Source organism: Vombatus ursinus, unplaced genomic scaffold, assembly GCF_900497805.2.
Source record: "Vombatus ursinus unplaced genomic scaffold, bare-nosed wombat genome assembly UNPS02010320.1, whole genome shotgun sequence".
In the NCBI taxonomy this organism is placed as follows: domain Eukaryota; kingdom Metazoa; phylum Chordata; class Mammalia; order Diprotodontia; family Vombatidae; genus Vombatus; species Vombatus ursinus.
The window spans coordinates 6763625-6778538 of record NW_020950098.1 but is presented as its reverse complement, the minus strand read 5'-3'; the positions used below and the strand labels follow the sequence as shown (position 1 = coordinate 6778538).

General features: G+C 42.0%; 1 protein-coding gene across 2 annotated transcripts in view; it reads right to left on the bottom strand.

Annotated features, from left to right (window-relative positions):
- The window catches only part of PPM1H (protein phosphatase, Mg2+/Mn2+ dependent 1H), a 306039-nt gene extending 293002 nt beyond the window's left edge, over nucleotides 1-13037 (bottom strand). The window contains exon 1 of one of the 2 annotated variants that reach the window (XM_027854174.1): nucleotides 12172-13037. In XM_027854174.1, the coding sequence (XP_027709975.1) occupies nucleotides 12172-12953 (782 nt within the window). In that variant the 5' untranslated portion in view covers nucleotides 12954-13037. The remainder of the gene's footprint in view (nucleotides 1-12171) is intronic. The other variant, XM_027854175.1, reaches the window with a different exon arrangement.
- Nucleotides 13038-14914: the final 1877 nt, after the last annotated feature.

Here is a 14914-nt window from a genome sequence, read left to right as displayed (position 1 = left end):
CTGAAAGAACACAAATAGCTCTACAAAACAATGTTGAATTTGAAAATAGAATGTAAAAAGATAACCCAAGAGAGATTTTCCAGAAAAACATCACAAAAATTGAATGCCATACTTCAATTACCCTATTGAAAATGTAGAAATATGACAAGCAGATTGGAAAGGGAAGTCGGCTTGATGTAGTACAAAAAGTGCTGGGTTTGGAGTCAATTATCCTGGTTTGAAACCTGTTCATGATAGATCTAATATCTATCAATGGTGCTCCCTGCCAGCATGGGGCAGATCCAGTTCTCTCCCCTTCTTCAGTCCTCTGAAAGAGATTAGCTTTCTCTCAGAGGACACAAAGTTGTCCAAGAGTAGGCCTCCTTGGGTTTCGAGCGTTATAAAATAAGGGTGGAGGGCTTGATGAAACGTGAGTTCCCTTCCATCTCTAAAAATCTCTGATCCTACGATAAGTATAGATCACAAGAATCCACAAAAAAGCAACAGAAAGAAACATGACATTTAACTCACAAAGAAACACCTCAATCAAATTTCAGAACCACAACAAAGAAAAAAAGTTTGTAGTCAGCAAGGGGGGAAAAAACCAAACCTTCAAATTCCAAGGAGAATGAATTAGAACAATGCAGGCTTTCTCCTTATTTAGAAGCAATCAAAGGAAAAAAATAGAATGTTATATCCCCAATAACAATGGAGCTTGGCTGGCACCCCCAAATTATATATCTTATAAGAATTAACCTAAACATCAAAGATAACAATTCCACATCAGTCAACAAACATTTGTCAATGCTGGGAATCTGAATACAAGCAAAATGAAAGTTCCTGCCTTCTAATGAGGGAAGATAACATAGAAAAGGAAGCTGAAAAGAGAGGCTTGGTAAGAAGAAGTTTGATAGAGAAGTTTGGATCACAGGTTGGTAAAAAATGAAGAAAAGGCTGCCCTGGGCAGCGTATCCTCCTTAAACAGAAGTTCTGGGAGGAGCCATGAGTTAGAAGGAGTAGAGGAAAGAGCTGAGGGTCATCCTGAGATGTGAATCCCAGACTGAAATGATCTTCCAGGATAAGGTAGCACCTGGGACATGGTGCAAGAGTCCAGATTACAATCTGGTGAGAAATGAAGAGAGGGCTGACCTGGGCACCCTCCTTAAAACAGAGGTTCTGGGAAGAGTGCATTCATTAAAAGGAAGAATTTTAATCATTTTCTCAAAAGAACCTGGAGGTAAAACAGGATATTCAACATGCAAACTAACCAAAGAATGGAAAGTTAAGAACTTCCAGAAAATAATCAAAGCCCTTTCCCTGTTATTATCTGATACAGTTCTAAAAATACTAGCAAAAGCTATGAGAAAGTAAAGGCAAAAGTAGGTAAAACCATCCTTATTTGCTGACAACATGATGTTTACTTACAAAATACTAGGGAATTCACAAAGAAACTAAGGCTATAGCTTCAGCAAAGTTGCAGGCTACAAAATAAACCCACAAAAATCAAAAGCATTTTTATACAATAACAAAATCCAAGATATTGGAAGGGAAAAATCTCATTCCAAACAACCGTAAAATGCATAAAACACGCATACGGAAGTCAATCTAACAAAACATCTATTGAGAAAATCACGTGGTTTTGTATATTTTTAATATAATTCCTTATGTGTTGATTGTTGAACTACTTCTTAGTATGAATAATCAATTCCCTAAAGTGGTCCCATATATTTGAATTTGCACTATTCAAAGTTACAATTATGTAAAAATATGGTGACTGGTTCCAGTCCAATGGAAATATGCAGTATGAATTCAAATAACATTAATCCCTTAAGAAGAATTCATTAATCCATTATTCACACAAAGTGGTACCTGGCTGCATTCCTACTGAATTTCCTATGTCTTGCCTATCATTCCAGATGACATACATCTTTTTTTTTTAGTGCCAGATGCATACAATATAATATGTTAATTCTTCTTTTTCCCCAACTTCAGGTCTTCCCCAAATCTGTTAAGTATGCTGTCTAAGACTTCATGAAAGACAATGATAAAAATCATAAGAGAAAAGAATCAAGTACACGAAAAGGGGCAAGCATCTTGAAATTCAAATTGAGGAGGATAGGGATGGGGACTAGACTTGTGATTTCATGGGTAGTGGCTAGCCTCAGATGTGGAAACTCCTTACCCTCATAATCCTAGTGCCTTTCTATTTATCCTGTATATAGCTTATTTGTAAATAAATATTTACGTGTTGTCTCCCTAATGAAGGGACTGTTTTTTGCCTTTCTTTGTGTCCCCAACGCTGAGCACACTGCCTGGTATATAGTAGGCACTTGATAAATGCTTATCGACTAACTGAATACCAATGAAGGGTCAGCCACCTTCCTTGTCACTCAAGAATCTTAGAGAGTTGTCTAAGAGCACAGAGAGATAAAATGATTTGCCCAGGGAGGCAGGATTGGAACCAAGCTCTTTACCTATGCCATGTTATTGTTGTTCAGTCATTTCAGTCAGATCCGACAGAGACCCCAATTGGGGTCTTTTTTTTTTTTGCAATTGGGGTTAAGTGACTTGCCCAGGGTCACACAGCTAGTAAGTGTCAAGTGTTTGGTCTGAGGCTGGATTTGAACTCAGGTCCTCCTGTCTTCAGGGCCCGTGCTCCATCCACTGCACCACCTAGCTGCCCCCCCCATTTGAGGTCTTTCTGGCAAATATACTGCAGTGGTTGGCCATTTCCTTCTGCAGCTCATCTTGAGATGAGGATGATGGAAACTGAGGCAAACAGGGTTAAGTGACTTAAGTCACACAGCTAGTGTCTGAGGTCAGATTTGAACTCAGGAAAATGAGTCTTCTGTCAAGAAGACTGGCACTCTATCCACTGCCCCTCTACAATGCCATACTTTCTCTCATATCTAGTAAATATCTGTCCTTCATTTACTCAAAACTCAACCAGAACAGCATTAACAAAGAAAGCTAATGAACATAAATTATACAAGGACAGAATTAGCTAAAGCAGAAGGCTAAAAATAGCAACCACAATTCCTATTACTGAGTATTCACTTCACAACAACCTCGTGACGTATGAGAATGCAAGGACAGAGACAATCAACTTCTCTCTCACAGGATCACAGAGATTTAGGGGCTGGAAGGAGCCTTATAGGGCATTTAGTTCAACACAACATATTATAGATGAGGAAACTAGAAATCCAAGACATTGATGTGCCCAAGGTTACAAAGATAATAAACAGGAGAGTCAAGATTTGAACTCAGGCTAACACCAAATCCAGTCTTTTTTTTCCCCCACTGTACCATGCATGGCAAACCTTCTCCAAGTGGCCAATATCTACACCTTCTGTTAGTCATTCCATCAATATGTATTTATTAAACACATCAAAGAGAAATGTCCTACAATAGTTTTTTGTAAACTGCTGAATCCAGCCAAAAAAGGTTGTTTTTAAGTTTACCCTTTAACTAGAATTCATATCACATTATGCCATCATGCCAAATGTAATTATACAGTTCTTTCAATTCTACCTTTAGTCTTAAAATAAAGATCCTTCTAGGGAATGAATTCACCTGACTCACCACATGTTAAGCAGCAAGTGAGTTTAAAATTCTTGTTGATATAAATAACTCCCTCCCACTTACTATGAAGAATCATCAAAAAAAAAGTAGCATCTATTATTTCTACTGACTTTAGTTGGAGCTTATGGGAAACTCAGAATATGCCTAACTCAGCTTTCACATAACTATCATCCGAGTTGGCCTTTTCAGGCTCCCAGTATACTATGAATGGGATTCCATAAAGAAACCTTGGATGGTCACCCACAGTACAAACCTGGGCTTCTCACAGAAGTAGTTCACTTCCAAATATGAAGTGAACATGAAAAAACTGTTTATCCTGTACCTAGCTTCCTTTGTATTATTTGAATGTTGGCTCCCCCTTTAGAATGAAAGCTCCTTGAGGGCAGGGACTGTTTTGCCTTTTTGTATCCTTAAGTGCTTAGCACAGAGCCTGATACTTAGCAGGTACTTAATAAATGTTTACTGACAAAAAAAAGATATCTATGTATAGGGAAACATGTAAATGTGTGGTGAACCAAACTGAATTGGATCAGGTCCTCCCACTGTCAACTAACTCCTCTACACACCTTAGCCAACACTCTTTGTGGCTTGATGGTCCACCAATCAATTTCACGGTGAAGAATCTCTCTGAACTTGGCAAGCTTGATTCTTGAATAAATAGAAGTGACCAGTCACTGGGACCATACATGAAACCTTTGTAGATTGATAGAACCTATCAGAGTTTACCCTTCGGAACCCAGGGTCAATCTTAACACCATGATAAAGCAATGAGGAGACATTTAGTGAAAGCTTCAAAACTCTATTCGTCAATCAAATTAACCAGAATGATATCAAGACAATGGAAGCTCCCAAGTCAAAAAGGAGTCGGGAAGACTCCTTCCTTGAGAGATGGGGTATTCATTCTAGTCTTAGGGGCCTAATATCAAGGTTTTACAAATTCAGCTCTCTCATGGGGGCCAGAGCAGTCCCCTACTTATTGGTACTACAAGTTCAATGCTGCCCTTTTCAGACTTAGTGGCCTCACGAGGGGTCGTGGGTTTCCTGTCACTTGAAATTTTCAAACAAAGGCTGGACAATCATCAGGGACGTTGTAAATGACAGTCACGAGTGTGGAGTATGAGTCTGAATTAGGCCAAGGATTCTCAAACTTTTTTCGTTGTGGTTAGCACAAAACAGTGTTCTTTGCCATGGGGAACTGTGACACATTGAACATTTAAGGGGTAATACTATGAGAAAATCAAAGTACAGTTTCCCTTCAATGAAAGCAGCTATTTTGTGGAATAATTTGTGAGTTTAGGATGGGTGCAGGGTGGATTGAGGTTCAGTGTACATGTGTAATGAACAATTTAGTTTATTATATGGATATTACACTAATGATACAAAATACTATGGCTAAGTAAAATGTACATTAAATAAAATTAAATGTAATTTTTATCTACAATACCATTACATCTACCATAACTCACACTGAGGAACACTTCTTGAAAATCACTAGACCACACCATGACCTATAAAAGGTCTCTTCCATATCTGAAGTCATTTGATACAAGTCTGGATCCACTAATTACTATTTTAACACTGAAAATCTCAGCAATAGCTGGATACAAAGAAAAAAAAATTGGCTCAGATAAAAATACATGAACTTTTAGAAAGACCTTTTAGGTTTGGAGGAAGGACTCTAAGCAAGCAGCTAATTAAATACAGAAGTTTAGACTTCTTTTATAATTCTCTAAGCAAAAATGATTCACGTGTTACATGATCTCCTTTGCTTACATTCATGAAGGCTTCAGCAAAGCTCAAGTTGTATATGTTAAAAAATATGTAAATGATCTTCGTGTAACAATGAGATTGTTAATACAAATTAAAATAAGGCATACGTTAAATAACATTTAACCTCATGGTGCTTTGAAAATATCTCTGGGGAAGATCTAATCGAGACTTATGAAGGCCTCAGCCTCTGAAAATTATTCAAATCTAAGGATGAATACTAAGTGTTACAAGAGTTAAAATGGTTATCCCCATCAATTCTTAGTTTATTTATTGCTGATATCCTTGTCACAATGCAATTTGAAGAAAAATAATTTTAGCAAATAAATAAGAGGACTCAAGAGGTCATAAAGAGATAATTCATTGACAGCCCAAGAAAAAGTCGCCTTGACTTTGGAGTCAATAAGACCTAAGTTCAAATTCTGATTCTGCCATTACTACTTGTGATCCTTCGAAAATCAACTGACTTCCCAACGTCTCAGCTTTCTCATCTATAAAATGAGAAGATAGCCTTATAAGCCTTATAGCCTTTTGAGGGACTTTCCATTCCTCTATGATCCTTTGAGCTCTAAATCTGTAATACAATGATCAAATGATAAAATAAAGAGGAGGGAATAATGCAAGCCAAGGTGCAAAGTCTAGAGTCTCCCTTAACTCTACAGGGGGCCCTCTCAGGTGAATGCCTGATTGAGGCCAGTAGTTGTTTACACAGGACTTTCTGGCAGACAGAAGGTCTTGCCTTTTGTATATCCACGAAACCGAATGTAGTTTAACCGTCAAGCCAAAAGATGGTACCCAGTGAAGACCCAAGCCTCATCCTTGACTTAAAATCCTATATCTAATCTAGTCAATCAATGCAATGAGCAACTATGATTCTAGGAGACCACTGATGAAAGCACAATACCGCCCCCCCCATATCAAGGTGACAGACCCAAAATACAGAATAAGATACATATATTTTTGGATATGAGCAATGCAGGAAGGTTTTGCCTGACTCCATATTTGTTGTAAGAGTTTTTGTTTTCTCTCTCCCTCCCTCAATGGGACATGGTGAGTAGGTGGGAGGGAGAGAAAATATTTTTTGTTTAATTGAAAACAGAATTTTTAAAATCAATAAAAAACATAAAACAAGCATTTTTAAATACCTACTATGTGCCAGACACTGACAGATGATAGAGATTCAAAGATAGTCCCTTCTCTCTGGAAGTTTATGTTTCCTGAAGGAAAAAAAATTATGCACACAAAGACAAGTGGGGTTCTGAGTATCTGTCTGAATTCAGTGTCTGATTTGTGATCCTCAGTTCTGCTTAATGCATGCATCTGAGTAAGCAGCAATGACTAAGAGGCCATCTGACGCAATGTCACCACTTTAAAGAATAAACCTATCATCATCTGATGCTTCTATTTTCACCGAGTGATTCTTCCAGCCAAGTGGCAAGTACAGAACTTTATGCAGGATAAGCTGAGGACCCTATGTATGCAGCTGATAAAGGGGGGGAAAAAATAACTTTAAAGGCAGACTTCCAGTACAGACCTGGTTTCAGAAAGTCAAAAGTATAAGGAAGGTAGGAAATGTTTATTTCTTTTGAGTTAAGAAATATCTTTTATATCCTTGTATTTATGTTATTACAATTACAGATTTCTTAAAAAAAAAAAACAAAAAAAAAACAACCCAGATCCGGTCTTATGTGTACTAGGAAATAGCAAATGGATTTGAGTAATCAAAAAGATGAAGAAAAAACTGAAGAATCAATCATTCTGCTGATGTATACAGCGGCAGGATAAACATCTGTCATTGATGCTTGTTACTTAGCTGTATCACGCCCTTCATCCCAGTGAATGAAAGACAAGGGTACAAAAAAAGAGAGATTAAAGAAGATATGAAGGATGGCTAGAGGTATGAAGCATCAATAACTCAACACACACTACGTCAATGGGACAGGTAGCCATTTCCTGCACTGTTAATTTCAGTGGTTAGTTTAGTTCCAAGGCTATCCTGGCATAGTATACTTAATTGTAGAGTATATCTGGAAAGAAAAGGAGGAGAAAGAAGTCCTCACTAAATAATAATAAAAATAAGAGCTAGCAAACTGTAAAGTGCTCTAAAAATGCTAAGCACTTTACAAACATTAACTCATTTTATCCTCACAACGACACCGGGAGGTAGGTGTTAGTATTACACTTATTTTACAGATGAGGAATCTGAGACAAGACATAGGTTACGTGACTTGCCCAGGGTCACACACCTAATAAGTGTCTGTGGCCAAAGATGAACTTGGGTCTTCCTGACTCTGGGCCCAGCTCTCTATCTACTGTGCCACCTGGGTGCCTCTACAATTAAGGAAGGTATTATCTAGGAAGACAGACAACCTGGAGAGATAGGCAGCTCTGTTCCAATCAGACTTTAGTTTTGCATCTGTCCATCAATCTGAAGAAGAATGCTGGCCATTTCCGTAATGGACTTTGACGCAATGAAAATTAGAGCAGAAATTCCCAAGATGAGTCTTCAAAAAGTGGCTTATTAGTTTGAAGCGCTATTAATTCCTCACATTAGAATACCTAGGCATTTGTATAGTGGCTTTTAGCTTTTTTATCATGCTCCCTCATAGTAAGGCTTTAAAAATTGCTAAACCTACATGTGACATTCTTATAGGGTATGGGAGTATGGTGCTTTAAGGTTTGCAAAGAGCGTTTACAAATATTATGATCTTATTTGATTCTCACAACAACCCTGAGAAGTGGGGGCTTTACTATCTTAATTTTTATGACTGAGGAAACTAAGGCCAACAGAGGTTAGTGACTTGCCCAGGGTCACATAACTAGTGTGCCTGAGACTAAAGCTGAGTGGATAAAATGTGCTAGGCCTTGAGTCTGGAAGACCTTAGTTCAAATCTGGTCTCAGACATTTACTAGCTGTGTAACCCTGGATAAGTCACTTAACCTGGTTTGCTTCAGTTTCCTCATTTGTAAAATGAGTTGGAGAAGGAAATGGCAAACCATTCCAGGATCTCTGCCAAGAAAACCCCAAATGGAGTCATAAAAGAGTGGGACCAACTGAAATAAATGAACAGCTTCCTGTCTCCAGGTCTAGCTCTCTATCCACAGCACCACTACCACCTAATTGCCTGTAAATGAAATTTTAAGGCCTGCAGTAATCTGAAAGATCACCAGGAACGTTTTGATTCTCTGCTGAGAGGAAGAGAAGAAAATGGGAAGTCTGAGGAAAAAAAGCAAAGGTTTGAAATGGTAGATATGAAAAATGCAATAGAGTCAATTTGGGAAGGCTAAAAGCACTGCCTTGTGTGGGTAAGGCCCAGCTGACAGTAAAGAATATAAATGTGAAGGAGACTCACAATCATAGTTCTGTGACTTTCTCCAGCACAGATGGAGAGTGTGATTCAGGGTTGGGGTTTGGCAAAGCATGAGAAGTGATCGATCTAGCAGCCAATCAACAAACATTTATTAAGTGCCTACTACGTGCCAGGTGCTGTGCTAGATGCTGAGCATACAAGCAGAGCAGACCCCAAAGCTAGTGAGAGCCATAGTGAGGATGAAAAAATTTAGTTTAGGAAGGAGGAGGTATAGAGAGAAATAGGCTAGGAGATTACAGCTGAATAAAGGAATTTCAGAGTTTACTGATCATGAAAGCAGAACACTTGTGGGCAATGGAGAGATGAAATATAATGATGAAAGATAAGGAAGCATGAAGGTATAAGTCATTGGAGTTAAAGGAAATTGATGAATTGGGAAACCTGAAAGTCTGAGGGAACATCACTTATACTTAAGTCCCCTCCAATAGGGCAGGGATTGGGTAGAGAGAAGACTGTGACCAAGAGACTGAACTCCCTGAGAAAGGACAGAGAATGACCGAGGGACTAGCAGAGGACAGTAACAGAGGGAACCCCTACATTCCAAAGAATAGAGGGCTTGGGGTAGAGATAGGTTCTGTTTTGGATATGTTGACTTTGAGATGGATTAAAGGTCTAATAAGCAGTAGGTGATTCAAAACCATAAAGAAAGAACTCTAGAGATTAGATAGATGGACAGATAAATGGATGAACAGATAGATAGGCAGACATATATAGATGAACAGATAGACGGATGAATAGATGGCTAGACAGACATAGATGAATAGAAGGATAGACAGATGGACAAATAGTTCGACAAATGAGACAGATGGCTAGACAGACAGATGGAAAAATAGAGAGATAAATGGACAGACAAAGAGATAGATCGATAGATACCTTTGAAAGATCTGTATAAAATGACAATCAAACCCACGAGAACTGACGAGATCACACAGAGAGAGGGTATGACTGATGATTTAAAAAAAAAAAAAAAAAAAAAAGAGGCCAGGACACAGACATGGAATATACCCCGAGCTAGGGAATGGGACATGAATGAGGAGAACCCAAGATATCTGTGTCATGAAAACCCAGAGAAGAAACATATCCCAGAGGAAAGGGTAATCAACAATGTCAAATGTTCCTAAGAAGTCAAGAAGGATGAAGGCTGAGAAAAAGTTATTGGATTTTTCTTTAAAGTGATCACTACCAACTTTGAAGAGAGCAGTTTCAATTGAATTATGAGGGTCAGATTGCTAAGGGCTAAAAAGTGAGAGAAAGATAAATAGAAGCAATAAATATAGACTTTTTCCAAAGTAATCTGGCTATAAAAGAAAGAAGAGACTATTTGGCTGTCTGCTTTAGGAGGACAGCTTAAAGAGATGGTAGTACCAAGTAAAGGTTTCTTTCACCTCTCAAAGCCCCAAACCTTAGGGTATCTAAAAGAGAAATAATAATAGTAACTGGCATTTATATAGCCATTGTTGCATCCAAGTCACATAACAATCCTGTAGGTAATTATTTCCATCTTAAAGATGAACAAATTAAGGCTCAAAGAGACTATATGACATATCACACAGCTAATAAGTGTCAGAGTTGGGATTCAAATGTAGGTCCTCCTGACTGCAAGTCTCGTAGTCTAGCTAGGTTAATACATTCAGGTTTTTGATTGCTCTGAAATAAAATAATTCAAGTAACATTTTTTCATCTTATTCTCTCATTACCTGCTTTTTAAATGCTTTTCTCCACCTTGTAATTAGCTTTTGCTTCTTTTTATTACCAGCAATAATCCAAACTAATAATACTGACACTTTAAGGCTTTCAAAATAATTTCCTTACCATAGCCCTGTGGAGTAAGTTAGTTTCTCATTTTACAGATAAGCAAAGTGAAGAAACTCATTATGCCCGGTAACATAGATCCTACAGCATTAGAATAGAGATTTAAATTCAACTGTTTAAGGCCAGAGTCCTTTCTGGTTCCATGCTGTTTCCAAACCTTCCCTCTTTAAAACCATTACCTGTGCCCACACAAACCCCACCACTTCCTACCTTGATTTTTCTCCTTCAGAAATCTAAGAAATTAAGTCTGTCTTCTGGTGGCAGGGACCCTTTACTAACTGAACTTGTTAAAGATGATTTATTATCAGGGTGGCTGAAGAACTGTATAATATGTTAGTTAAAGGTAAAGATACGGTACTGATCTGTCTCTGTGGTTGGCCTTGATGAAGGATGACAGGGTCGGAGATTAAAGGGGGAGAAGGCTGATACGGTCATTACTTAGTTTAATGAGGGCACAACATCCCCCACCACTCCCAGCTCCATTCATCCTTGCTAATGGGAAGTGTGTGTGTGTGGGGGGTTCAAGGCAGCCTCCAGAAGTCACCTGGCACAGGCATCCCAAGAGCTGATTGGGTCTTGGAAGAACCAATCAGAGTATGTGCCCAGGGCAGCATCGGACTCACAGGGATATGGGTTAAGGGTTGGGGGCCAGGGGATAGCTGGTGCGGGTGGGCAGGAGGCCCAGGAGCCAGTTGAGTCCCACGGGCAGTACAAGTTCTAATGCCACCCTTTGGCACCCGCACTTGGCGTTACCCCCTTAACTCCAGTCTCCTTCATTCCACCTTCCAAATCTCCCAGTTCCAGAGTGCAGGGGACCAGGTGAACAAAACAGAACGCAGCGCCGGCATCCAAAGAGTCAAAAAGGGCTCGTTAATAAAGTCAATGGAAGACCACCAGTGGGGGGAGGGGGGGGAAGTGAAAACAATATCTATCTCCATCGCTAGCTCTCCCCCTCCTTAATCCTCCTCGGGAACCACAAACCCCACCGTTTATTCCCGAGATCGCAATACCCCACCACCCCCATCCCCAGCTCTCAACGGCTTGGCATTAAAGATGAAACTGCCAAGATGCTGGGATTATCTACTTTAAATTAACTTCTCCCTCTCCCCAGGCTGCACCAGATAAGTGGTCCTGACATCTGCCAACCGCCACGGGGGGAAAAGTACAGCAACTCTCCCAGCTCGAAGGTCTGAGACTCTCCTCCGTCACACACACCCCGACCGACACCCGCAGGCCCCCACCTCCAAGACGAGGATACCCGCAGCAGCCCACGGCAGGGGCAAGGACCTGGAGGGGCGCATAATCCACAGCCTACCCCCTACCCCCATTGCTAACTTCAACCCAAGCTCCCCGCTCGGGTCCAAAAGGACAACTCCCCCCTTCCCACACCCCTCAACGCCCTTCCAGCCCCGATCCTTCCTCCTGGTCCAGTTGTTGCCTCCCACCCCATCTCCGGGGATGGAGACGCAGCGTCCTTGGAGAGGAGGGATGAGGGGGACGGGGGAGGGGAAGGGGGAAATGCCCAGCGTGAGCCGGGAAGCCCGGGGGACGGCTGGCAGCCCCGCGGCCAGTGCGGTAGGCAGGGAAGGAAGGGGTACCCGGGGGGAGGGTTAAAGGGGGGGCAGGTGATGCACCTCCCCGGCGCGGCGGCTGCACTCACTCTGCGTAGCCCGTGGTCCAGGGCAGTCGCTTGGTCTCCTTGAGGATGAGGATGGGGCGGGCGATGTGGTCAGCGCTGCACTCGACCTCGTCCTGAGACAGCCCCAGGAACTCCGGCCGCCCGTAGGGGAAGCGCAAGGGCAGGTCGGAGCCGGCTCCGCCGCCGGCGCAGCCTCCGCCGTGCTCCAAGCCCGAGCCACCAGCCATGATGCCGCCCATGAAATTGGCCACCGCAGATTTCACGCGAGTGAGCATGTTACTGCTCCCGCGGCCGGCTGCGGGGAGAGCAGCAGCAGCAGCGGCAGGAGGAGGAGGAGCGGGAGGAGGAGGCGGGGGAGGGGGGGGGCCAGGAGCATGCAGCCTGGGCACGGCGGCGACGACTGCGCCGAGGAAGGAGGAGGAGGCGGCTGGGAAGGAGGGAGGGAAGCCGGGGAGCCGCCGAGCCGGGGATTGCAAGCACGGGCTCGCGGCTGTTTGTTGCGCTGGAAGCAAGGAGGGGGGAACGGGCCGGGCCCCAGCCTCGGGCTCCTGGGGCCAGCGCTGCCGCCACCGCCGCTGCCGCCGCCGCCACCTCCTGGTCCACTTCCGCAATGGAACTACATGGAGCGAGGCTGGGAACCGGCTGGAGCGGGGGGAGGGGGGCCGGAGCGGCGGCGGCAGGTTCTCTCTCCCCCCGCCCCCTTCTCTCCCTTCCTCGGGGCGCGGAACTAAACCCACAGGCGGAACAGAGGGAGCCGCCGCTGCTCGGGCTTCGGCTCCGGCTCCCACCGCCTTCCTAGTCATGTGACGATCAGGCTGGTAGGGCTCGGGCAGCCGCCGGGAAGCTTGCACAAGCCCTTTCCCTAGCGGGGGGGTGGGGGGAGACTGAAGGCGAGACCCAGGTGGATGCCCCTTCCCCTCCCCCTCCTCGTGCAAACCACAGGTGAGGGAAACAACGTCCACCGGCTAGCCGCGGGTGGATACAGCCCACCGGAGCCACGGGGAAAAAAGGAGAGAGAACTTCAGGTGTACCGGGGGGGGGGGGGGGGGGAGAAAGCACAGGGGGGAATGCAATTCCCCAGCGCCTGCCAAAGTGAGCGGTGGAATGCGTGGAGGAGAGGGTTTGCAATGAGGAAATGCCTAGGGAATTCTCAGAAGCTTTTAAAAAAAAACCCAAAAAACTAGCCCTAACTAGTTACCCAAGAACCACTGAAAATTTCCTCCTAGGCCACCCTGGAATTAGAACGCCCTTCTCCATTCCCAACCACATTCATTAGATCTGTATCCCCAAAGGAAAACCATGTTTAAAACTCAGCCCCCTCTGACCAGGAAGAGAAAAAGACATACGGACATTTTAAAAAACAATGCAATTGCTTCACGTGATCCTTAGTTGTTTTTTTTAATGGAGTAATGCTGCATTTTTCTTCTAAAACCTCAAATCAACCTACAAAGCGCTTTTAAATTGTGGACGTATTTAATATTGTAATATTCCATGGTGTCTCCGTCTCGATTGCACGGTGCTTAATAAAAGCAAAAGACAAGCCATGCACAAAAGCTGACAAATTTACATAGAGTATGCTTATGTCAATAAAATTACCAAGTAAAATGATGGAATGCCTGTATACTTTCCCCCGCGATTTAACAAGCATTTAAATGTGCCATTTTAGATATTGCGTATACAAACTCCTAACAAAAACTACCTGCCTTCAAGCAGCTTTTTTTCCCTTTTTAAAAAATTCCGAACTTAAAAGCCAAAAAAGTGAGTGTTTCCATATACAGAGAACAGAAAAAAGTTATACATGAAGTTGCAAATTGGTTTTACTTAAGGTTTTTTTTTAAGTCTTACAGCCAACATGTTTTTAAAAGTATTCTGTTTGTTAACCACCGACCCTGCTGTTGTATGAATTAAGTGCTCCGATAGCTTCTTTTTTTCCTACAATTTCCCTTTTTTTCATTTTCTGTACCTTGCATAGTTTTTTAACAATTTTTTAAACAAATACTGTTTGTTTCTACACAAACAAAAGTGCACTCGATTGTGTTTTATGTTTTAAAGTTTATAAAGTTATGTTTAAAAACAATGTGAAAAGTCCATGGAAGCAGAGTTCAGCCTCTACATAGTTTGGCAAGGGAAGATGGAACAGGATCTTATTCTGAATACATTTCTATCAGTTTACAAGTTTACTTTCCCCATGTTTTGTTGTTTAGTTGTGTCCAATTCTTCCAGTAAAGCACAGCAGGCCAATGCTGTACGCTGGGTTTTCTTAGCAAAGATACTGGGGTGGTTTGCCATTTCCTTCTTCAATGGATTAAGGCAAAGAGAGGTTTCGTGACTTGCCCAGGATCACACAGCTAGTAAATGTCTAAAGCTGAATTTGAACTCAGATTTTCCTGACTCAAGGCCCAGTGCTCTATCTGCTGCTATCGTTTAATCTGCCATGGCAGTGTATTATCTGTGCAATTTATGCATTGTAATGCCAGTAGGCTATCTTTAATTCAAAAGGCCTGTGCCCCCAATTCTTTTACATTAGTAATAATAGCTAATATTTATATGGAGCAGCTAGGTGGAGCAGTGGGTAGAGTGCCAGGCCTGGAGTCAGGAATACTCATATTCATGAATTCAGTTCCAGGCTCAGATACTTACTAGCTAAAGTGAATGAGAGAAATGATTATTAAATAATCAAATATTGGGGAGATCCAGGAATTTTTCCCTTCTGCATTTGGAGATTAGGTCAAATCTTAGTTCTAGAGAACCTTACAAAGAATTT